The sequence below is a fragment of the Canis lupus genome, chromosome 8 (assembly GCF_048164855.1).
Source record: "Canis lupus baileyi chromosome 8, mCanLup2.hap1, whole genome shotgun sequence".
In the NCBI taxonomy this organism is placed as follows: Eukaryota; Metazoa; Chordata; class Mammalia; order Carnivora; family Canidae; genus Canis; species Canis lupus.
This window is the reverse complement of record NC_132845.1, coordinates 49,685,943-49,709,813: the sequence shown is the minus strand read 5'-3', so window position 1 is coordinate 49,709,813 and position 23,871 is coordinate 49,685,943. Positions and strand designations below refer to the sequence as shown.

Genomic DNA, 23,871 nt, shown 5'->3' with positions numbered 1-23,871 from the left:
GCCCAGTCCACTTTCCATGGAGCCTCAAGGGGCAAACTCTCCCACACTGTTTCCAGCAACCTGGTCATCAAGAAGGATGCTACCAGCCAGGCTTGGGATGGAACCAAGGACCCACCTCTACCTGAGAACCACCAACTGGGTCATGGGCATCAGATTCAGATGGAACCATATGTGCAGAGAACACCACCCATCTCACAATGCATCTCACGATGCCCTCCCACAGAGGCTTACGCTCAACCTGCCTCCCATAACAACTTCTGTGTCCACGGCCACCTTAACTGGGCCACCCACTCAGCATCACAAGGTCCTCTGCTGGCGTCCTAGCGGCCAACAGCCCCAGTGTTCCCAATTTCCACCCACCAGCGAGGCCTGACCGAGACCTCTAACACCTGTTCTGGCAACTGGACCTCGGGTCCGAGGTTTTTCTCCTGGAAGGACAAATGGTCTGTGGGAAATCCAGCACACCAGGCTGGCCCCATCGTCAGCCAGTGCTAAGAGCTCAACAACAGGCCCATCCCATAAAAACCACAGGAGTAATGACAGCCACGTTTTACTCTGCTTCTACCACCACCATCTACCATCCCCACATCACTCACACTTCTCAACTGCTTCCTCCGGACACAGAACACATCCTAAGTCAATGACCGACCCCGCTGTAACAGCCACTTCTCCTTCCTACTGGTGCATAATATCATGTTGTTTCATGTAATTCAGGACGTCTTAGATTTGAGGAAATCAAGTATGTGCTGGGGAGGCCCTGGTCCAATTCCCAAAATAACATGACAGAGGGGCCACATGAGGGCATACAGCTTATGTGGGAGGAGTGTCTAAAACTCGGGATACCAGGGTCCCTGAGTGGCTCAGTCAGTTAAGCATCTACCTTCAGCTCAGGTCATGGTCCTGGGGTCCTGGGATCGAGCCCCACGTTGGGGTCCCCACTTAGCAGGGAATCTGCTTCTCCTGCTTCTCCCTCTGCCCCTCCCCCACCGCTCGTGTGCACACGGTCTCTCAAATAAATAAATACTCTTTAAAATATATATATAAATAAAATAATATTCAGGACACCAAGTGTGAACCGTAATGCCAACCATGGACTTGCAGATGATCATAATGCCTCAGCACAGGTTCATCAATTCTGACAAATGTCCCGTTCCAGTGGGGGACACTGATAATGAAGGAGGCTGTGCAGGTGTGTGGGGGGGGGAGGGGGCACACAGAACTCTGTGCCTTCTGTTCTCGAGTCTGTTTTGGTTTTAAAACCAGCACAGTCAAAAAAATAAAAAATAAAAAAATAAAACCAGCACAGTCAAAAGCAGAAAAACTAATGAAGTGGTGGGCTCAGTGTGTTGAAGCAGAAACACTGAGTGGAGTAAGAAGCCTCAGGAGGCCAGAGGCTCCCAGCAAGGCCGTCGAAGTGAAGCTGTGTCCGGCAGGGCAGGGCCGCACGCCGCAGGCACACACCTCCCAACGGCCAGAGAAAACAGCATCAATTGCTGCTCGATGCACTCTCCCACTCTCCTTTTCTACCCAGGCTGCCTTAGCTACATGGAAGACTCTTCCTGGATTTGCAGATGAGCAAAACCGTGGCTCGGAGGAGCAGAGCAGCTTGCCCAGGACCATGAAGCTAGTAAGAGGTGACGCTGCCACCATCCCGGGCCGGGGTGGCCAGGTCATTCTAGAGAGTGCCCGGCTCTCCACTGGGGCAAGGGGCTCGTGCTTACCTTTTGGATTTGGCACACTCCTTCTTCCAGTTCTTTACCAGAACAGGCACCACTTGTTCTGACGTGTCCTCCTTATTCAGGGACCAAAGGTCAGTGCTTTCCAGGGGCTGGCGGTAGCCTCGGACCATCAACCTGAGGCCAAAACACCAGGAGGGAGGCGATGAGAGTAGAGAGGAAGAGGACGATGACCCTCGCTGCCCACACCGGCCACACCAGCCCACCACCCTCTGCGCCAGGGCAGCCCACCGCCACCGGGGACAGCACGCAGCTCAGGACATTTGGGCACGTTAAGTCATCACTGCTAATTCTGTTAGGTCGCCCAGGAAAAATGGCCTCATTTTTAAAAGACACGGACTATTTCAGGATAGAAATATTACAATGGCTCCAATTTCCTTTAAAAAAATTTTTTTTGAAAGGCTCAGTGGCAAAGCATTAATAATTGTCAAATCTGAGTGACGGATTCATTGCGATTGACTAAGACTAGTCTTCCTACGTGTTTGGACACTTTCATAATAGAAAGGAAACCTATCACCTTAACTCGTTATTTTGAAATAACACCAAACTTATAGAAGAATCCCATGAACTGCACAAAGAATTCCTACCTGCCTTCCCTCAGCCCACTGCTGTTTGCCATTTGTCACATCTTCTGTACTGTTCTGTCTCTACCTATAAACATACCCAAATTGACCTTTTTTCTGAACCCCTTGAGAGCAGGCTGTAGACTCTACACACTTCCACTCCTCAATGTAAGCGTATGCCCTCTAAGGACTTGCTCTCACAGAAGCCAGAGAGAGATTAATGAAAATCAGAAATATGAGCAAGGGTGGCCTGACCTGCAGCCCACACTCAAATTACACCAACTGTCCTAGTGATGTTCCTTAGCCATGATTTGAAAAAATTTCATTTAAAAAAAAAAAAGAAAAAGAAAAAAAAAAAAAAGAAAGAAAAAATAAAAAATAATTTAAAAAAAAGATGTTTGTGAAAAGTCTATAAAGACACGGAATGGTGCTTATCAGGGGAGAAAGGATTCATAGAATCTCAGGTAAGATGCTGACAATGTGTGGAAAAAAGGACAGTGTTGTGAGCGGTTGCCTTGGGTGTTTTTGGTTGTGGGTCTAGGCATGTTTCTCTTACCCACATTTCCTACGGGGCACAGGTATTATTTTTCCAATGGCAATTGCATTTCTCAGAAACGATGCCAACAATGGTAATTATACCTGACGTTAAAAAAATAAAAAATAAAAAACCAAAAACCCCAATCCAAAAGCCTGGAGTACATGGCTTTAAGTGCCCCAGGTGAAGCCGTGCACAGAGGAGCAAGCGTTTGTGGCTCATGCACATTGAGTCTGCACGTGTGAGCACAGAGTCGGTGTCTGAGCCCCGGGCCCTGGGCAGACACGCTGGGCACATGGGTGAAGGGTGTCAGAGGGACCGCGGGCCTGGCCTTACCCTGTGATCCACCAGAAGGTGACTCTGGAAAGGAAAGAGGCACTGGACTCCGGGCAGGGATTCTAGTGGAGAGAACACAGGGGGAGGGGGGACACGGGAAACGATTGATTAAACTTCTCATCGAGGCCAGTGCCCAGCAGCAAGCAGTGAGCGGAGCGGTCCTACTCTCAAAGGACCAGCAGCCACTGTCACGTCGATGACGCACACCCTAGAAGGGTTTCTCTCCTGAGCCCCAGCGACCTCCAAAGAAACATATGGCAGCTCCCCACTTTCACCCAGGAAATCATTCCGGAGGGTCTACTATGCAAAAGTGGGGTAGGGAGGCACCTCCCCGCCCTGCCGTAGCTTGACTCCCAGGGCAACCCGGTGAGGGTGGTGGGGCCGACGTTCCCCCATTCATTCGCTGACACATTCATTCAACAAATACTGAGCACCAAGCATGCGCCAGGCACTCTGCAAAGTGCTAGCATCATGCTGAATCCTCACAGAACCTTATGAGCACGGTCATTACCATTATTCCTGTTCCATTCATTCATTCAACAGGTATTTTCTGAGCACCTGCTTTATGTGCCCAGCACCGCGTGTATAAATACAAACAGACACAATCCCTGCCTTCAGGAAGCTCATGCTGTACTGGAGACTGGAGTGATTGTGACACCTGCTAACATCTCTACTAGCTGGCCCTGTTGTTTCAGCGCTTGACAAGAATGATCTGTATAAGTGCTTCACAAAAACAACCTCATTAAATCTTCGTAACCACCCTACCAAGTAGTTAAAAGCATCGTCCTCACTTTGTGGAGTTAAAGAAACAGAAGAGCAGAGGACGGAATAACCTTGCCAGGCTCCCCCAACTAGAAGCAGTTGAGACTCGGGGATCCCTGGGTGGCTCAGCGGTTTAGCGGTTGCCTTTGGCCCAGGGCACAATCCTGGAGTCCCGGGATCAAGTCCCGAGTGGGGCTCCCAGCATGGAGCGTGCTTCTCCCTCCTACTGTGTCTCTGCCTCTCTCTCTCTCTCTCTTTCCATGTCTATCATAAATAAATAAATAAATCCTTTAAAAAAAAAAAAAAGCAGATGAGACAGTCTTTCAGCCCCCAACAGGCTGCAGAAAGAGACATTCATCAAATGAGCCAGTGAGCAAACACACAACCGCAACTGCGACGAGGATCGTCCCCTGAAGCTAGGTCGGTATATCACTGAGGTCACTGGTATCTTAGTGAGCTCCCAGCAAGAGAGCCGAGAAACAGATGGGGGCTGACGTAGCTGATGAAGGTCAGAGAAGGAATCCCTGCTGGAGTCTGAAAACCAAGTAGAGGATAACAAGGGTAGGGGAGGAGCAAGGTGGTCTTGGCAGTGGGAGTATGTGTGCAAGGGTCCTGTGGCACAAGGGAGGATAACCTACTCCAGGAACCAAGAGGGGGCTGAGTGGTCTACACAGGAGGCCGCAGAAGGAATTTTGCTCTTCATCCTGAGGGCAATAAGAAGTCCTCAACACATCCCAAGCAAGTATGCACAGAACCTCTTTTCCAGCGGCATAGAGCTGAGCTCCAAAAACACACACCAGGAAAGATACGTCAGCATGGAGCCTCTGGGATGGCACCCAAGCCCACCTTTTTTTCCATGCTGACACATTCAGATCTATATTCTGAAATACATGCTTTAGTGAAGGCGGGGCGGGGGGGGGGGGAGGGGGGCGGGTCACCACACAGCGATGAGGTCTCTGAAGAGGAGGCCTCTCCACGTTCTAGCGTTGGAGAGCCCAACAAGTACACGTGTTCTACCAGAGGGTGGTGGTTTTCCATCCAGGTTGCGAATGCTCTAAAAACAACACCATACCTGGTCTCCACCTCCTGGAGATTCTGATTAAGCTGGTTTGGGGTGGGACCAGGGCATCAAGTTTTTTATTTCTAACTCCCACGGTCTCCTTGGCAAAGTGGCTCAGCAGGAAATGTACCAGATAAGCCTAGGATGTCTTGTCACACCCGATACCACGGAAGCTAAAGACGTGTAAAGTTAAAAGGCCTCAGAAGCAACCAGAAGTGGCTCCCAACAGCCTACAAAGGGATGATACGAGCCATGATCAGGACAGTAAGCAGAAGAGACTGCGACCATCACTTATGTTTAAATACACAATCTCAAAATGACACTAAAACAAAAAAAAAGGGCAACCCCTTGGTGTCATTCATGAAAAGGCCACATTGGGCTCTGTGCTGGGCGTGGAGCCTGCTTGGGATTCTCTCTCTCCTACCTCCCACTTTAAAAAAAAAAAAATAGTCCAGCTAATAAATGAAGAATGAATGACAACATTCAGGACAATGCACCATTTTGCAACCGCAATGGATTATCAGAATACTTGACAATACCCAACAACTATTATGAATGCTTTCGGGCCAGAGAGCAGTGGGACTGTTGTCCTGTTTATATCCTTATCTTTCAGATATTCTCACTGGGGATCATCAGGTGAAGGGCAGACAGGAATTCTACTATTTCTGCAATCTTTTGTAAGTCAAAATATTATTTCAAAATAAAAAGTTATTAAACATGTTTAAATTCCTATCTTTCAGTGATACATTTTGAAATATTTACACGGCACAGTGCAGGGTAAAGAGTCTGTGGCAGTGTGTCATACACTGCTCTCTACTTCTATACACATATGGAAGCTTCCATCACAAAGAGCTAAAGGAAAACTCTCCCCGTTGATGTAAACACGCATCCTGAGCCCAGAACCACCAGGCTCTGCTCTGGGGCCATGAGGTGTCAGGAGGTTCCCAGCCCTGCCTGGGCCAGAGTCATACCTGGGGAGCTCATTGAACAGGGGGTGGGGGCCCAGAGTCTCCATCCCAGACCAGCTTCCATCAGTGTCTCTGGGCTTGGGTTCTGGCCTTGCAAAATTTGTATTAAGGAAATCAGACACTGCTGCCCCATAGACTGGCATTCTGAGCCAATCTAAAGCAGAATAAGTTCAGACTGGAGCCAGAGTTCAAACCCCAGAGTTGCCACTTTTCTCACTGAATGACCTCAGGTAAGCCCCACCCCCACCCTTGCCCCCAAAGCCTTGGTTTTTTAATCTGGGTGATGGGAACACTTCGTCTGTCAGCTCAGCCTCCCTCACAAGACTGGACAGAGGGACAAGTGAAACGAGTCCATGGGACTGTGCTGTAAGCTAGAACTTTTCCAACCCAGGGTGACAACATTATGCACAGGGGAGGCAGTGGTCTTTGCTCTGGAACCTGGTGGTGGGTGGGTTATCGGGTGAATCTTAAGGGCATCTCAATTGCAGCCCAATTCCAACCCAGTGTGAAAAGGTGGGGTTCCAGCGGGGAAGTAGAAGCGGAAGGGGGTAGGGCACAGCTGACAATGACTCATTTATTACTTGAGTAAATATTTAGGGAGGGCCTCCTTAGATGCCAGGAGGTGGCTAAGGGCTGGGGACTGAGCTATACATGAGATGGGGAGGTCCTCACCTGATAGTGCTTCCCACGGGGATAAAGGAGGGGGAGGTGGACAATTAGCAAACCGGTGGGATTAAATATATAAATAGCAACAGGAGAGCCGCAGCACAGAAGAAAAATGAAGGTGCCAGAGAGAGAAGGGGGCCGGGGGCTGGCTTCTGTGTGAGGCAGCAAACAGCAAGCTCTGAAACCTAGTCCGGCCACTTACCAGCTGCGGGGACCTTGGCCAAGTGACCTGGTGAGGCGACTGAATGAGATGAAGCATGTTAAGAGTCCTTAGAATAGTACGTGGCACAGAGCGAAAGCTGGAAATGGTATTCATGGTATTAATACTAATATCAGAAACAATAACAATAATAATTCTTGCAGCCCCACAATACACTGATGTATTGGTATGGTATGAGCACCATACCAGATGCTTTCTGTAAGGGTTGGCACAGAAAGGCCCACAGGCTGGCTGCTTGCCAACAAAGTGTGACTGGCACACGGGAGGCCTACTCATTTACATACCGTCTACGTCAGCTCCTGAGCTACGACGGCAGAGGGGAGTCATTGCAATCCGAGTTATATGGTCTACAAGGCCTGAAATACTTACTGTCTGGCTCTTGACACAGAAAGCTGGCTAAGCCCCACTTATTACATCAGAGCTCATAACACCCTGAAATTGTGGTCACTAAGGTATAAAATTAGAGCCACGGAGCACAGCTGTGTGGGTTACGGACGTTGCAAACAGACGCCCAGCTGAGGGGCAAGTCGGGGCTCAGATGCAGCCGGTGCCCAGCTCAACAAGACCCTCAAGTCCTGTGCCTGCAAGGGGCTGCGTTAGCCCAAAGGAGGCAGGGCCGTGCCCAAATTCATCCACCCCAATGGGGTACAAGGTCTTTTTCCCATTTGCATGGAGACACAGTGAGAACAGCGGGGGTGTTAGGCACATGCACACAAAGGGTCCCCAAATCCTAGCATTCTCTCAAAATCAGACAACTCCAGCTGCCGTGGGGCAAGAACAAAGCAACCTTTTGATTGTAGAATTGAGGGCCAATTCATGCCCTGTCCGCCCTACTGTATACAAATAGAGTTGTTCCCCTGAAACCATAAGAAATGCTAGCCCAGGGGGAAAAGGTTAATCCCCACCCTGGCCAGCAGAAATCCCAGCTGCCGCGAGAAAATTTTCCCCGCACACGCATTATGTACAAGAACATTTCACAGTTTCGTATCTGCACGCTCCAAGAGCTTTGTCCAATTCGCCTCCTCCGTCTTTTGATCCAAACAGGGATTTTCAAATTATGAGAAGCCACATCACGCTGACAGAAGGTCCGCATCGCCAGCCCACAGAAGGAAATCTGTAAGTCTGGAAGCTGGTTTCTGGAAGTCCCTGTCTGGCATCGAAGGCCTGATATGATCATTGACAACTTGAATTCTCAAGCAGTCAAGAACTGATCCTTCAAGAACAAGGAAAAGAAAGGGAACGGGTGAGGGATGAGAATCCAGATGGCGTTCCACTCGACCGCAACCAAGCAGAATGTTCTCCCATAATTCACCAACGGCAGAGCTTCCAGCTTGGGGCTTCCTGGCCACTGAGGCGAGCAGAGTGACTCCTATCCCAGGAGGGAGGAGACTTATTAGTGGGTCCCTCATTTATTCAGAAAGGAAAGTAATTCAGACAAGCCCCAGATGAAGGCAGAGGGAGAAAAAAGCCTGGTCTATGCGATGTACAGAGAAGGCTGCATGCTTTGGCATCTCTACCTGGCACTGGCCGGTCTGGCCAGAAACCAAGTGGCTTAAACCAATTTAGTGCAACAGCCCCAGGCACTGGTTCTTTGAGAACTGGTCATTCATTAGCTCACACCAGGCAGTTTGGGGACCTCATCTGGGTCTCTCAACACTCTAGCCTTTTCGCTACAAATTCTCTGGGTCCCCACACAGCTGTCCTGGTTTTGATTCTGTTTTGTTTCCTGTCAGTCACTCCCATTCTCCCACTGCCTTCGTGCCCAGCAGGAAGGGGTGCCTGCCACAGCAGTACAGCTTAGAGCAGGGGTGCTCCGATGTGGCCCCCATCACCGGCATCCATGGTGCCTGGGGATCTGCTAAAAATGCAAATGCTTACGTCCCACCACAGCTGAGGGACTCAGACTCAGGGCGGGGGGGTTGGGGAGGGTGCTCAGCATTCAGAGTTTAACCAGGCCTCCCAGGGGATGCACACTCAGGTGTGCTAACCCAGGAGAAGGGCTTTTGGTCCAGTCTTGTGAACTCAAGCAAGGCACTCCAACACTCAGGCCCTCGGTACTCACATCTGTACGAGGAGAGACTCAAAGTCCTGCCTCACTATGATGCTTTGAAAAGGACCACGTTAAAAACAACAACACAGAGGGTCACTGTCCAGCTCAGCCTCCTTCCCGACCCATCTGCGGGGCTGTAACGACTATAAGGGCCACCAGCCTCTCTGTGTCCCATGCACCCTCCTCCTTTCAGCCAGAGGGATCCTCCAAAACACCTACAACCTGAGCATGTCACTCCCCATGCTGAGAATCTTCCATCAGGTCAAAAACCCCAAGTCCTTTCAGTAACACACAATTCTACCCTTGATTTTGCGCACTTGGTTCCCTGGCCCCTCCAAACTGGCCAAACTGACCAAGCAGCTCCCAAACACCCACAAGTTCCTTTATATGGTTGGGTCTTTGCACATGCTCCTTCCTCTGCTGGGAGCACCTTCCTGGGCTTTGGCCTGGCCAACACCTCTCGTTTCTTGGACGCAGGCATCTCTTCCCCTGGATGCTGGCCCTGGAACCCAGGCTGAGTTAGGAACCTCTCCTGAGGCCCCTCAGAGCCCGCTGTCCCTCGTAGTTAGTTTATTTGCCCACCACCCTCTCCTGGATGGTCAAGTTTGTTCATTTCGGTACTCTGAGTCTGGTTGAGCACCACCCCCTGCCCTGCACAATACCGACTCCCTAATGACCCACAGCATGAAGAAGAAAATCCTTTAAAAAAAATGGGTTTATTAGGCTTTCATAAGCAGTCCAAGCTCCATGGCTGCCTCTGGGGTGTGTGGGGTAGAGACAGACCATGAGGGACAGGAGAGAACTTTCTGGGCTCCTGGTAATGTTCTGCATCTTGATGGGGACTTGGGTTATACACTTGTCAGAACTCATCAGACAGTAATTTAAGATTCAGGAATTTCACTACGTATATTTTTGCTTTAAGTAAAAAAAAAGAAAGAACTGACAATGGATACAGAACTCTAATGGTTTGCACGGTGAAGTGCTTAGGTGAAGGATACTGAATATTTCAAAGTAAGTTTCAGATCCCCCAAAAATTTAGCCTGTTGTCTGGCTGGCCAGGTATGTGAGAAAGCAAGGTTAGCAAAGTGTTAACTGTAAAATCAGACCGGGTTCTCACTGTGTAATTCTTCCAACTTTTCTGTGGGTTGGACACGTTCATGGCAAAATACTGGGGGGAAGGAAATATATTCCGTATTTACAGACAGGGCTAAAAATACCTCTTATGCCAAATGAGCTGAGCAATTTTCCTAAATGTGCTAAACCAATGCTTTTCAACCATGAACCCGTAGATCTTGTTAAAATGAGACTCTGACCCAGCAGAGCGCAGCTGGCGGAAGACTCTGATTTTCTAACAGCACCAGGGGAATGCCACTGCTGCTGCTGCTCCGAAAACCTCCACTTTGAGAAGTGGGGGGTCCACTCCCATGACCACGTTTGCCCTTGATGTGCAAATGGAAACACCCTCCTCCCTCCCACCCCATCATCTTCAACAGGAGCCTGGCTCTGGCCAGATGAAGGATCACAGGTTGGGGCCAGAAAGAACCCCCGGAGAGCGGAGAGCGTGGGAGGCTTGGTCAGCCGCTCCCAGATTCCAGGCAGCCCAGGGCCTGGGGGGACAGAGGGGAGCAGCCCTACCAGAAGCCAGGGCCAGAACAGATGGCTGAGTCATGCAAAGGGCACAGGGCCAGCTGGGGAGGATGCTGGCTTCGGTGACTCAGCAGAGGAAGGCCCGGCGCTGCCAGTTCCCCCCCAGACCCCGCCTGACCCCGGCCACCCGAGGGCATAGCTGACCGCTTCCTCTGAGGACAAGCAACATGTGACCGCGGCTCTGACATCAGGAGAGCAGCTCGGGCCAGACTCTCCGCATCTCTTGGGCTCCGGTGTGATGCAAGCCCTGGGGATGACAGGGAGGCAGGCAGTGGAAGGCACCTGACGGTGTCCTCCTCTCCTGATCACAGGCCCTGGATCCCAGCGGGAAGGCGGCGTGGCAAGCATCAAATGGAGCCTCCACGTGTTTTCAAGAAGGGGGCACTGAGGTCCTGGAAGGGGGAAGGACTTGTCTGAGGCCACAAATCTAAGTCACAGACCCTACTACTCAGCCTTCCCAGGCTTCATCTCAACTGTAGTTATGCTCCAGTTTCATTTTGTCTGCTCGCCCATTTGATGGCTGTCCCCCGTGAGGCCACAAGCTTCCTGAGGGTCCCTCGTGGACTGCACTATCCAAAGACGGCCAGACATCATCTGCCACACTACAAGCTCTTCTTAGGATGAGACCTGACCACTCCTTCATCTAGAGGTGGAGGCTGTGTCCCCACCCCCTTGAACCCAGGCCGACTTTTGAGACCTGCCTCCAAGAGTGTGGCTGCAGATATCTGGGACTGGGTCATAAGAGGTGACACAGCTTCCACCTCACACTGTCTCTCTAGGAACACTCATTCTCAGACACGAGCTGCCACACTGTGAGGCCATCCTGGCCACCCTGAAGTGGACTGTCAAGCCCCGGTGAGGCTCGGGCAAGGGGTGAGCACTTAGCAGCAGATACATGAGTGAGGACGGCTCCTGTTGGAGAGACCCCAAGGGGGGAGTGCCCAGTTGAGCCAGGCAACACCCAGGACTGTGAAGCAGAATAATAAACTCCTATTGTTTTATGGGACCAAATTCAGGGTGGTTTGTTGCAGAGTATGTAAGGCACGAACCGCATCAATTTCACATGTCCTCAGAACCACTGAGGCACAGGATACAACAGATGCTTTATAAATGTCTGTTACAGGGACAGAGGGAGGGGCGTCTGGGTGGCTCAGTGGTTGAGCATCTGTCTTTGGCCCAGGGAGTGATCCCAGGGTCCTGGGATCGAGGCCTGCATCGGGCTCCCTGAGGGGAGCCTGCTTCTCCCTCTGCTTGTGTCTCTGCCTCTCTCTGTGTCTCTCATGAATAAATACAATATTTAAAAATAAAAAAATAAAGGGACAGAGGGAGCCCACAGTCTACCCGACTCCAACATGAGGCTCCTCTTCCATGACACCACGTTGCCTCCACCATCAGATTTAAGGTGTAAGTTAGGGTCTAACAGTCCAATCATCTTCCCTAAGCTTAGATTACCAATTAAAAAAGAATGCTAGGGACAACAGTCAGGGTGTCCCAGGCCACTGCAGCCCCCGTGGGAGGCAGAGAAGGCTCCAGGCCCAGGCTGCTGGAGACGTTAGAAAACACAACAGGAGGAAGAAGTCAGCTCTATGAGCCACCCCGATGTACAGGCAACCAGGAAAGAAGCAAGAGAAATTTAATCCAAATCCCCAAAGGGAACCAGAAATCAGAACTTCCCTCCCCCCACAAAGTGTCTGAGACAGGCCCCTGTGGACAGCTGCTTTTCAGGTCCTACAGGGAGCCTGCAGAGCCAGGTGAGCTCCAGGTCACCCTGCCAGCTTCTCCCAGGCTCAGTTTACCCTCAGAGCCACCCCGGGTCTGCAGCCCCCCGGACGGGTTAAGACTTGTTCATTGTTCTTTCCAGCTCCACAGCAGAGCCCGACATGCAATAAAGGTTTCCTGATGGGGACACACCCCTGCCAAACACCCACACCCACGTACACAAACACTGATGAACAGGAGACCCAACAGCCATAGACACCTGAGCCCTTCCTTTGTGCCAGGCATGAGCTGGGATCCAAGGGGTACGGGTACCCTGGGCATGGTCACTGCCCTTGTGAACTTTATACACACGCGAAAACACACACGTGTATAAGAATACCCTAACGCACACATGCATGCTCACAGACACATTTTCATGCGAACACATGAACATAAATATATGCACAAGCACACATAAACATGCACACACGCCTATGGGTAGAAACACATACATGCATGCACACGCACATACACACACACACTTTGCAAATTTCTCCAACACCGTTCCACTTTGAGCAGGGAAGTCCAAGAACGGGGCCTTTCCAAACACGCTCCAGGACATGGGTTTCTACCAAACATATTGCAAGCATCAACCTTCCCCAAGCCGACCCCACAGATGCCTTCACCACCCATAACTGTAGCCTCAGCCTCTTGCTGAGGGCCAGGCCAAACCCAATAGAACCACAGCAGCTGAAAACTGCTCTTGCTGCAATTTCACCAGTATACAGCTGACTAACCACGAACAAAGCATCAAATAAATGCTCCAAAGGCTCTCCCCTCCCTCTCCGAATAAAATCCAATGGACCACACAACTACAGGCAATTGTCCCTACCTCTGAGATGCCAGGTATTAGCCGTCTCTGGCCTTCCACTGCTCCAGCCACACTGGCCTTTCCTGCTGCTCCCTTGACATTTCATGGCAGCTCCCGCCCCAGGACCTTTGCACTTGACACCCTTCTACATGGACCATTCTTCTTCTTGGTATTTGCTCAACTAATTTCCTGGCTCCTATCATGTTGAAACTGCCCATGACCCTCAACCAACATGTCCATTTCCTTTCCATGCTTTCTTCTCCTCAGGATTTACTGTCACCTAACTGATAATATTTGGCTCCTGGGTTACTGTCTGTTCCTCCCTGCCCCCATGACAACTTAGGCTTCAGGCAGGCAAGAACTCTGCTTTATTTACTGCCACACCCCTGTGCCCAGATTGGGGCCTGGCACATGCTGTGGATGGAAGGAGAGAGGGAAGGAGGGAGAGAAGAAGAAAGGGAAGGAAGAAGGAAGACAGGGAAACAGGGCAGAGGAACAGAGGCAGCTGCAGTAAAGGACTATGTTCCCTTTCATTTCACCAGCAGGAAGACTGGCCGTATCTCCATCCACCCACTCATCTGCTGGTGACACAGGATTTCTGTGTCCCTCAAACTGATAGAATGAACCAAGGGTCTCAAATGGAAATCCCTCAGGGGCCAGGCCCAAACTGTAAAAGAAGGAACCAAGACTATATAATGCAAAAGAGAGTAATGGGGATTGCGGTAATGTAGGGCCACACACCACAGCTGAGGTCAACTGCTGCCTGCCATGTGGGACAGTGGTCCTAATACTGCCAGAACTTCTCGTTTTTCTAGAAAACCTCCACAGTTAGAATTTATGGGAAACTTCCTAACTTTTAAATGTTCGCTCACATTTCCTAAAATCACTATGGCAACCAAATGAGAAAACCTATAGGCCTGTAAGACACAACACTTTACAACTATGCATCAGAGTCCCTTCTTAAGCCCCCGTAGCCACATGTAGGCCTCTATGTTTCCATCTGCAGAGTGGGCACGATGATATTACCTCTCTCTGGGCTTTTGGGGAAGATGGAATGAGATGCCAAATGGACAATATTGGCACAGAACAGACGTCTAATCAATGTTACCTGGCATGGTGCAGTATTTTTCTCACACACACACACACACACACACACACAATCTCTGATCACACTTACGAGGTCATGGATGGTTTCAGAGAACAGGGGCGGTCGGTCTGAGAAGCAGGACAACACGAGCTGAATCAGCACGAGGGAAAAGTAAATGTAGAAAGTGACATCACGAAACACGTCGATTTCAGCATCCTAAATGGGAGCCATGGAAGGAGGAAGAGAAGATCATTTTCTGGAGAGGCCAGGGGAGCAGGGTGCAGACCCAGGAACAAGCTCCCCTGCCCTGAGCCACCTGCCCTAACAGAAGGGAGGCGGTTACACGACAGTGTGGCTCCCGATGCCCTGGTGAGGGCGTCCGACGTGCTGAAGGGAGGCTCAGGCGTGGCTCTGCTCGTACTGGTGGCGGGATTTTGCCAATTCATTCAACCTTCCTGCGCTTCGGTTTTGCCATCTATAAAGGGACCAGCGGTTCTCAATCAAGGGAATTATGCCTCCGAGGGAACATCTGGTAGTATCTAGAGCCACTTCTGTTTACTGTAATGTGGGCACTGCTACTGGCACCCAGTGTGGGGAGGCCAGGATGCCCTCCAAACATCCTACAAAGGTCAGGACAGCCCCTTACAACAAAGACGTCTCACCCCAAAATGTTAGTGCTGAGGCTCACAACCCTGTCAGGGCAATTGTGAGTAGTGGATAAGATTATTCATAAAAAAAAAAAAAAAAAAAACTTAGTCCCTGCCTGGTACCTTGGAAACAGGACCTCAATACATGTCAGCTGCCCTCAGTACTAAAGACCATCTACACCAAACACTACAGGTGATCGATCAATGTGCAGTTACTGACTAGCTTGAAGATGGCAGGGGACGGCAAGTTAGCATCTGAAAAAGCACACTCTTCCCATTTCCTGGGAGCAGCATAGGCAGCCAACGTGAACCACTTCTTGGCTGGAGTGGTGGCTGATGGCACTGAAGTAATAGGAGGGCAGGTACTGGGCCCCCAGAGGCCCAATATCCAGAGCTGACTTGCCCTGCTCTTTAACTGCTGACAGATGCTCAGAGGGTGGTGTGCATTTATTTGCCTGTGGCTCTGACCCCTGGAGAACCCACATGGGCCCCTGAAGCTACACAAGTGGGGCCCCAAAGAAAGAAAGTTCTGGAACAAAGGCTGGAAGAGCTAGGGAAATCCCTGTGGAAGAAACTGGGTCCATGTAGTACCCATCCCCTGGTTCCCGTGGGAACACATGCTTTCCACCTAAGCTGGAAGGAGCAAGCATCCCTCCCAAGGGCCGCTGCAGGAAGATGTGGGAAAAGGCCACCACTTACCTCTTTTAAGGCAGTCATGATTTTGGATCTCAAGATGGCAAGGGCACACAGTAGGGCTATAAGCCAGAAAGTGAGCATGATCCCCGAGGACTGGACTCCCTTCCTTCTCTCGAGCTGAATTAAAAAGGTAGCAAGCAGCTGCAAGAGAGAAGCACACGACAGGAGTTGTCAGAAGTCCAGGCCCCAAACCCCCACAGTCTTGGCACGTATTAGGCCTGGAGCAGGGCTGCCCTCAGCTCAGTGGTACAAAAAACACAGTCTGGGGAGGACACGTGGCTCCACTACCAGCTCTGCTCTTGCCTTGCTGGTGACCCCGGGAGAGTCACTGAACTCCTCTGAGCCTCCGCTGCCTCGTCTGCAAAAAGAGAAAGGACAACAGCACCTAACGTGAAAGTGGTGGGAATTTACGGAGGCCACGTACAGATCTGGGATAGGATGGCGAGGTCAGGGAGGAAGTTCAGTTTACAATAGGGGGAGGCACACATTTTCCTGAATGAATGGGCATGGCTGAGTGCCAATAAAACTTTATTTACAAAAATGAGCCATGGGCCGACCCTTCAGTTACAGGTCATCCCAGCCCTGACAGAGACTAATTATTCTTTGGGAAACAGAAGGAAATGAAGGAAGTTACATCACCTGCCTACATTTATACAACTCGTCTGTGGGAACTTCATCAGCATGATGGTGGACAGGGGAGCCTGCGATTTTATTTCATTCCTGATACCTGGGACTAGTAGGCCATTTCGCACATGATTTAATGATCAGGGAGAGAAAATCCGTGGTAAGACGGCTTTTTCCCGAAAGAAGGAGAAATGGCCATGGCCATTCCCCAAACAAGCAGACTTGGCCTCCAGAGGTGCATCCCCAAAGCCAGTCATGAGCCAGACTTCTGAGGAGTGACCCCATGGCACCTGCCCTTACTCCCCAGAAGCACAGCCACCGATCATTCATCTTCCTGGGGGGTGCCCTCATCTCCCTCACTCCCCACATTTAATATATCAGCAACCCAAACCGGCTCTGCCACCAAGGCCAATGCTCTGTTCATCCACTGCTCATCCTGGACCTGCCCCCTCCCCTTGCTCTGGGTGACCCCATGGGCCCTCCACTGGTCTCCCCGCTTCCCCACCTGCCCCAATAATCCAATCCATTTCCCCATTCAGAGGCCACAATTGGCTTTTGAACACACAGAGCCAGGCAAGCCACACCCCTGCTCCAAAAGTCTCCTTTGAGGACTGGGGGGTTTAACCTGGGGTCCAAGGACCAGGCTGTGGCCAGAACCCAGAGGTCCATGAACTTGGATGGGAAAACAATCACAGCTTTGCTTTATCTCATCAGCACCACCAGTCAGAAGTGAGGGCGATACACCGCAGAGCATTAGCAGTCCCTGGGACTCTGTCGCCATTAGAAACTGTATCTGAAAATACATGGGGGACGAGGTCTCCTGCGCTCACGTACAGCCATCGCTGCTTGGAAATGAAGGAGGGATCCCAGATGCTGGGAGATCCTGATGTGGAACGCACGTATATTTTTTACTTTGTTTTTTAATCTTTTGCTGTTTTTAAGCATGCTTGGTTTCCCAAACCAAGTGCCCTGCAACTGAACAATGGATAAACAATGTGTGCTGAAACCAGGCCACCAAATACACCCAGAAAAACTAAAAAACAAACATCTCTGGACACACACAACACAGCTGGCCTGCAGGTCTGAGAAGTCAGCCTCAAATGGCCAGACAGCACAGTGCCATTCACATGACATTCTGGAAAAGGCCAGGTGATAGGGAACGTTTTGGGGCAATGGGGCTGTTCCAGGCCTCAATGTGGAGCTGGTAGTTGCATGACACTGTAGGTTTATCAAAACTCATGAACTTGTATTTTTCTTAAAAAAGTGAATTTTAGGGGCACCTGGGCTCAGTGGTTGAGCATCTGCCTTTGGCTCAGGTTGTGATCCCAGGGCCATGGGATCAAGTCCCACATCGAGCTCCCCGCAGGGAGCCTGCTTCTCCCTCTGCCTATGTCTCTGCCTCTCTGTGTGTGTGTCTCATGAATAAATAAATAAATAATGTAAAAAAAAAAGTGAATTTTACTATATTTAAATTAAACCTCAAGTAAAAACAAAAACACGATCACAAAATCTTCACATATATACGTGTGTGTAGGATTGGTTTCCTTTGTGATACTACATTTTTTTAATTTTTTTAAGACTTATTTTATTTATTCACGAGAGACAGAGAGAGAGGCAGAGGGAGAAGCAGGATCCCTGCAGGGAGCCCGATGCAGGACTTGATCCCAGGACCCCAGGATCCCTACCTGAGCCAAAGGCAGATGCTCCACCGCTGAGCCACCCGGGTATCCCTCCCTGATCCTGCGTATTTATATTAGGAACGTTATCCTCAGACCTGACTGGCAAAGGAGAAAGGGGCCCATGGCACAAGAAAGTTGGAGAACCAAAGTTTGGGAATGCAGAACCAAACAAACAAACAAAAAAACCCACTTCCCCTGAAACTCAAGGTCCTATGGAGTCAGCCCTCTGCCCTTCTTGCCATCCCTGCTGCCCTCCACTCCTTACTCCCTCTCCCTCAGCCACACAGGTCAACTCCCCCATTTCTCCCTCTGACGCCCAGGACTTTTGCACACCCTAGTCTATTCTCTCCAACTAGACAGTCCCCTGCCCTCAGCCTCCTCAACTTTTTAACTTCCTGCTCATTGTTTCAGCTCGGGCTCTACCACTCCTGGCTCCTTAGCCCCCCAGGCCAAACACGTCCACCAAACTTCACCCTTACAGCACACTGCACAAGAGCAAACTGTGCCCTTTTGGGGGAAGTTGTTCATTGAGTGTTTGCACAACTGCACATATGCTCCACAAGGACAGGAACTGTGTCTGTCTTGTTTCCAATCCCTGCCACACAGTAAGGATAAAAATCTATCTGCTGACTGCTTTCACCCCGTATTCCTAGTGCCATCTCCTCCTGCCCCCAGGGGTGTAGACGGAATGTCACTGTCACAGGAACAGCAGGGTGGATCCTTTCCTCTGTCACGGAGCCTACAGGGCAAGGGAGACACTGAAGATCTCCTAGGCCACCTCTCAGCCAGCTCAGAGTCTCAGAAGGCGTAAGGCCCAGTGACCCTCAGCCCCTCACACCTGTGTCCCCAACATCACAGACACACTCATGAATGAAGAATCAAAAGACCAGGAAGAAGGAAGGTAAGGGGGGTATGAGCCACTCCAGACAACACTAGTCTCCCTTTTACACCTTCTTGCCCAGACGTACAGTCTAAGACCTTCAGGCCAACAAGACCAAGCTCTTCCTTTACCAATTCCCTTGACACACTTATGGGGTGCTTACTACATGCTAAGGCGTGGGGCCCGGCTATGGAGACAGAGAGGTGAGCAAGCCCCCGGGGAGAGCCACGTATTGGCAAAGAAGCCCACAAACAGTGGGGCAGACACCTGGGTGTGAGGCTGGCTCTCCCACTTACTGGCTGTGTGACCCTGAGTCAGTTCCTTTACTTCTCTGTGCCTCAACTTGCTTATCCATAAACACAGGAATAAAGAGCACAAATCCTTTAATGAGTCCACATGTAAAGAGATTGGGGCTGTTAGTAAGTGCAATAAAGATTCACGAGCCTCCGCAATCTGGCTCAGACTTGCCTTGCCTTTCCCATCTTCTGCCAACTGCTGCTCTGTACCCCCTGAAGCCCCACTCCGCAGTCCTCCTTCATGGATGGCTTCTACTCCTTCACCCCCAGCCTCTAACCCCTCCTTGGACTCACTGTTCTCCCCACTTACAACATCCTACCCCGAACCTGCTTCCCTGCTCACTCTCAAACACTCGAGGGCTATGCTTGCTGAGAACTTTCCAGGCTTCTCCAAGGACCGAGGTATGGCATGCATACGCAGGAACGGCCCTTCATTCAGAGTACAACAACGTGGCATGTGGGCGCCAAACCACAGCCTCCACAGTGACCACCCCCTCACTCAGCTAGGTATTTGCTGCATGACCCTGAGGACATTTAATGTCCCTGAGTCTTAGTGTCCTCCCCTGCCAAATGGGGACAAGGCTGCTCTGAGAATAGATGAATTCTAATCTCTCATTTCAAGACATATAAACCCCCAACAACAGCACCAGGCACACATTAAGTACTTAAAACCTGGCAGCTGTAATAAAGCAGTTGCCCTGGGTGAGTGTCCCACACAATAATGGGCCCCCGTGGGGCAGGGTGGTTTCCCATTCAGCTTGGCATCCCACCTCGTAAGCCAGAAGCTGAAAACTCAAGTGGCCGTTAGGTCACAGACAACTGGTATCAATGGCTGAGCTAGCCAGCACGAGAACGGAACACAGCAGACACGACAGGAGATGGCACCCGCCATTCAGCCTCAGTGGCAAGGAGGGTAACAAGGTGTGGTGGGGACTGTGGCAAAGTGCACGGCACAGGCCCCCCTTGAAAGGCTGCAGTCATCTCTCAGGTCCGGCTGATTGTTGTCCCAGGAGACGATGAGGCTGCTGTTGCCATCTCTGAATCGTTCATGAGAAACCCAATTTTTGGATTTTTCTTATGAGATCTTCTCATTTCTAGACGCTGACCAATGGTTTTAGCCTTGGTGGTACCTGGTGGACAGCTAGCTCCTACTTACCATAGTGATGCCCAAGAGGGTTGGGCTGACCAGAAACACCGGGGCCAGGATTTTGCCCCAACTTCTTTCCCAGAAAGAGTAGAAGAGGTCTGCCCAGCAGACGATCCATAGCACAAATCCCAAGGCCTGGAAGAGAAGAAGGACATACATGTCTTACAACAGGCGGCCTGGAACTTCGCCCAGCACCCCTGCAAAAAGCTCAGCCTTGGAGGGACCAGCCAACCCCGAAACCATCACTGTGGTCCTCAGATACAGGACACAGCCTCTGAGCACGGGCAAGTCCTAGGTAGGGCGAGCCAGCCTCCGGGCCATCACACGCTAGCCTGTAACCAGAGTACGATGCCCTCTGCACCCAGGGCATCGCCATTTGTCTGGTCGCTGTTCTTTCCATCACAGGAAAATTCAAGAGCTCAGTCTACAGCTCACCTCCATCTGCCACCCTGAACGCCTGCATAAGGCACCTCATGCTCTAAGCACTCATTCACCAACATTCACGGGGTGCCTGCTATGGGCCACATGTTTTTCAAAGTGCCAAGGATACAACACTGAACAAAACAGACAAAAGTCCCTGCCTTCATCACGGAGCTTCTAGTGGGGAAAAAAATGGGCCAAAACCAACCTGCAAAATGTAGGCTATGATGCCAGAGAGTGAGAACTGACATGAGGAAAAATGAAGCCGGCAACACAGGATGGTCAGGGAGGGCCCTTGCAATCAGGAGACATATAGGTAAAGAGCCAAATGTGGATATTTGAGGGAAATAACAATTCAGTTACAGGGAACAGCAAGTGCAAAGGCACTGAGGTAGGAACTGCGTGTGACAGGTTTATGGCTGCTGTGGAACGAGCAGTGAGTGTGGCAGATGGCTGCAGGGGAGCCTGGGCACTTGATCACGCTGGGCCACAGTGAGGATTTTATTCAACAAGAGGTTTTTTGAGCAAGGCGTTGTTCATTTCTTTGTAAAATCTGTTTTATATTTTAAAGGGAGATGTTGCTCCCCCCAAAAAAGCACAAAGTGCCCCCAAAGGTCTGAGAGGAAGACATTAGATCCACGTAGGAGGGGGAAATCGATAGCGTTTTGTGTGGTATGAACGAGACACGTTTGGATGAGGGTACTGTAGGCAAAGGGGCAGCTTCAGTAAAACCACTCAAGTTCTCTCGCTTTTAGGAAAATTAAGTCTTCAGAAACGTGGCTTTTAAAATGAAGTAAGACACTTGCTAAGTCGAGAAGAGGAAATGGAATAAAGAACGTGACCAGTACCTGCTCTTGACATGTCTTCCCTGAGACAGCCCTGTAATGGGGACAAACAGGCAACACTCCGACCACAGATCCAAATGAACCCCATCAATCCGGGGTGGATGAACACCACACGACCCTAGGTATAAGACCCCAGAGGGACACAACACCTCTTCCATGGCTTTCCAGCTGGACATGCATTACCAGCATCCTGAGGAAACATCACGCAGGCCCCCGCTGAGGAACTCCCTCTAACACAACTGGGCCACGCTCTTCCAATACGTCATTGTCATAAAGCAACAAAGGAAGGCAGGGTGTCCTTCCAGATTAAAGAAAACCAAAGAGACACCATGACTAAAAGTACTGCATGAGGGGAGCCTGGGTGGCTGAGTTGGTCAGGCATCTGACTCTTGGTTTCAGCTCAGGTCATGATCTCGAGGTGGTGAGATCGAGCCCCACATCGGGTTCTGCACTCAGGGGTGAAGTCCGCCTCAGATTCTCTCTCTCCCTCCCGTTCATGCTCATGAATGAATGAATGGATGAATGAATGAATAAAATCCTTTTTTTTAAAGATTTTATTTATTTATTCATGAGACACAGAGAAAGAGGGAGAGAGAGACAGGCAGAGGGAGAAGCAGGCTCCCTGCAGGGAGCCCAATATGGGACTCGATCCCAGGACCTCAGGATCACGATCTGAGCTGCAGGCAGACGCTCAACCGCTGAGCCACCCAGCTGCCCCAAGACTGGTTCTTGGATGGGGCTGGGGGTGTGGTGCTAGACAGGGCTGTGTAGGACAAGTGACAAAAGCAGAATTCAGACAGAAGATTTTTTTTTAAAGTATTGTGTTCATGTTAAATTGCCTGAATTTAGTAACTATACTGTCGTTACATAAGAGAATGCCCTGTTTTGAGAAAAGACACACCATAAGAATCAACTAGTAAACAGCACAGATGCTATCGATTCTCAAATGACTCCAAAAAAAATAAATGACCTGTGTAACTGGAGAGACAAAGAGCAAATCATAAAACAAGTGTGGCAACATGTTAAAACCTGTTGACTGTAACGGGGATCCAGGGCCAGCGGGGTGGGGTCGGGTGGGGTGGGGGGGAGTTCCTGGGATCCTTGCTGCCACCCTTCTGCAGCATGAAATTACTTCAAGGTAAAGACTATTGGGAGGGGACGGGAGGGGAGGGCAGATAAAGAAATCCCCGGGTCAGGTATGAAGACCTCCTAATTGTCTCCTGATCATCTCGTAGGGGAGAGCTTATCATGCTCACTGTACTGATGGGGGAGCAGGGGCTCAGGCAGGTCAAAAACTGTGCTCAAGGTCACACAGCTGGTAAGAAGCAGAGCCCACCTGTGCACCCAAGTCTGAACCCAAAGCCTCAGCCTTTGCCCACCACCTTCTAGAAGAAGGAACCCACTTAAGCAGAAGAAACGTGTCTGTCTTCACCAACCACCACTCCCCAACCCAAGCACACCCCACCCCACCTGCCACCTCGATGAAACCCCAAGGGACTTACAGTTTTGGTTTTATTGAGATATGTCATCTGAATGTAGCCTCGGTCATGGCGCGAGAGATAGAGGAAGTAGAAGGGGAAGCAGAGCCAGAGGTAACAACAAGGCACCCACACGAGGACCGTGTTCTGAAAGCACTTGGTGAAGTCGGGGTTGCTGGTATTCCACGAGACATCCCACTCCTGCGGACAAAAACATAGGATCAGGATCCACGGGCCGTGGGAGAGGGGGGCCCAAAGGTCAAAACTCGACACGATGGAGTGCAAGAAAACACATGAGACCCTACCCTGAGGCCCTCTTGGGCACAACGTGCCACCTGGAAAGATCAGGAGCCAGAAAGACCATGAGACAAAAAATAAGGCATAAAGGCAGGTCTTGCCTCACAGAACCAGTAAGGCCTGGGACCTGCGGCAAGTCCCGCCATCATGAAGAAGCTAGAGCCTGTCACTGAAGAAACCCAGAAGGGTATTCCCCTGTCAACTGAAGAGTCCTTGAGTCATTATGAATCACCCTACCTTACCATCTCATCAACTGAGGACTTCAGAAAGTCTTCTTCTTGATCCCCATCACCACCATCGGTGCCACCAACATCACCATCATCATGACCACAGCCACCATCGGCAGCGCCACCACCACCATCATCATCATCATCATCACTGCCACCACCACCATTAGCAGCATCAGCATCATGGATGACGCCCAAGTTGTAATCTAAGTGCTAGGTTCTATTCTAAATGCTTTGTATGCGGTTATCTCCCTTAATTCTTTGAGGACTCTGTCATTCCTTTTTCAGAAGGGCGAGCCAGGACACGGACAGGTTTGGTGATATGTGCCAGTACCGCACAGTAGGCAAGATCTGGAGCCCAATTCAAACCCAGCCAATTTGGTTCTGAAGTCCCTGCACTGAACCACTAAGTTATCCAGTCTCGGAAACAAGTTTA

At 50.5% G+C, this 23,871-nt stretch overlaps 1 protein-coding gene across 2 annotated transcripts in view; it reads right to left on the bottom strand.

Moving 5' to 3' along the window:
- Nucleotides 1-23,871, bottom strand: part of ABCC1 (ATP binding cassette subfamily C member 1 (ABCC1 blood group)) — a 135,677-nt gene that overhangs the window by 73,207 nt on the left and 38,599 nt on the right. For both annotated transcript variants that reach the window (XM_072835902.1, XM_072835903.1), the window contains exons 2-7: nucleotides 22,936-23,112; nucleotides 20,178-20,303; nucleotides 15,546-15,683; nucleotides 14,290-14,415; nucleotides 3,171-3,232; nucleotides 1,722-1,853 (exon numbers count right to left, since the gene is read on the bottom strand). In XM_072835902.1, coding sequence (XP_072692003.1) covers nucleotides 1,722-1,853; nucleotides 3,171-3,232; nucleotides 14,290-14,415; nucleotides 15,546-15,683; nucleotides 20,178-20,303; nucleotides 22,936-23,112 — 761 coding nt within the window. The remainder of the gene's footprint in view (nucleotides 1-1,721; nucleotides 1,854-3,170; nucleotides 3,233-14,289; nucleotides 14,416-15,545; nucleotides 15,684-20,177; nucleotides 20,304-22,935; nucleotides 23,113-23,871) is intronic.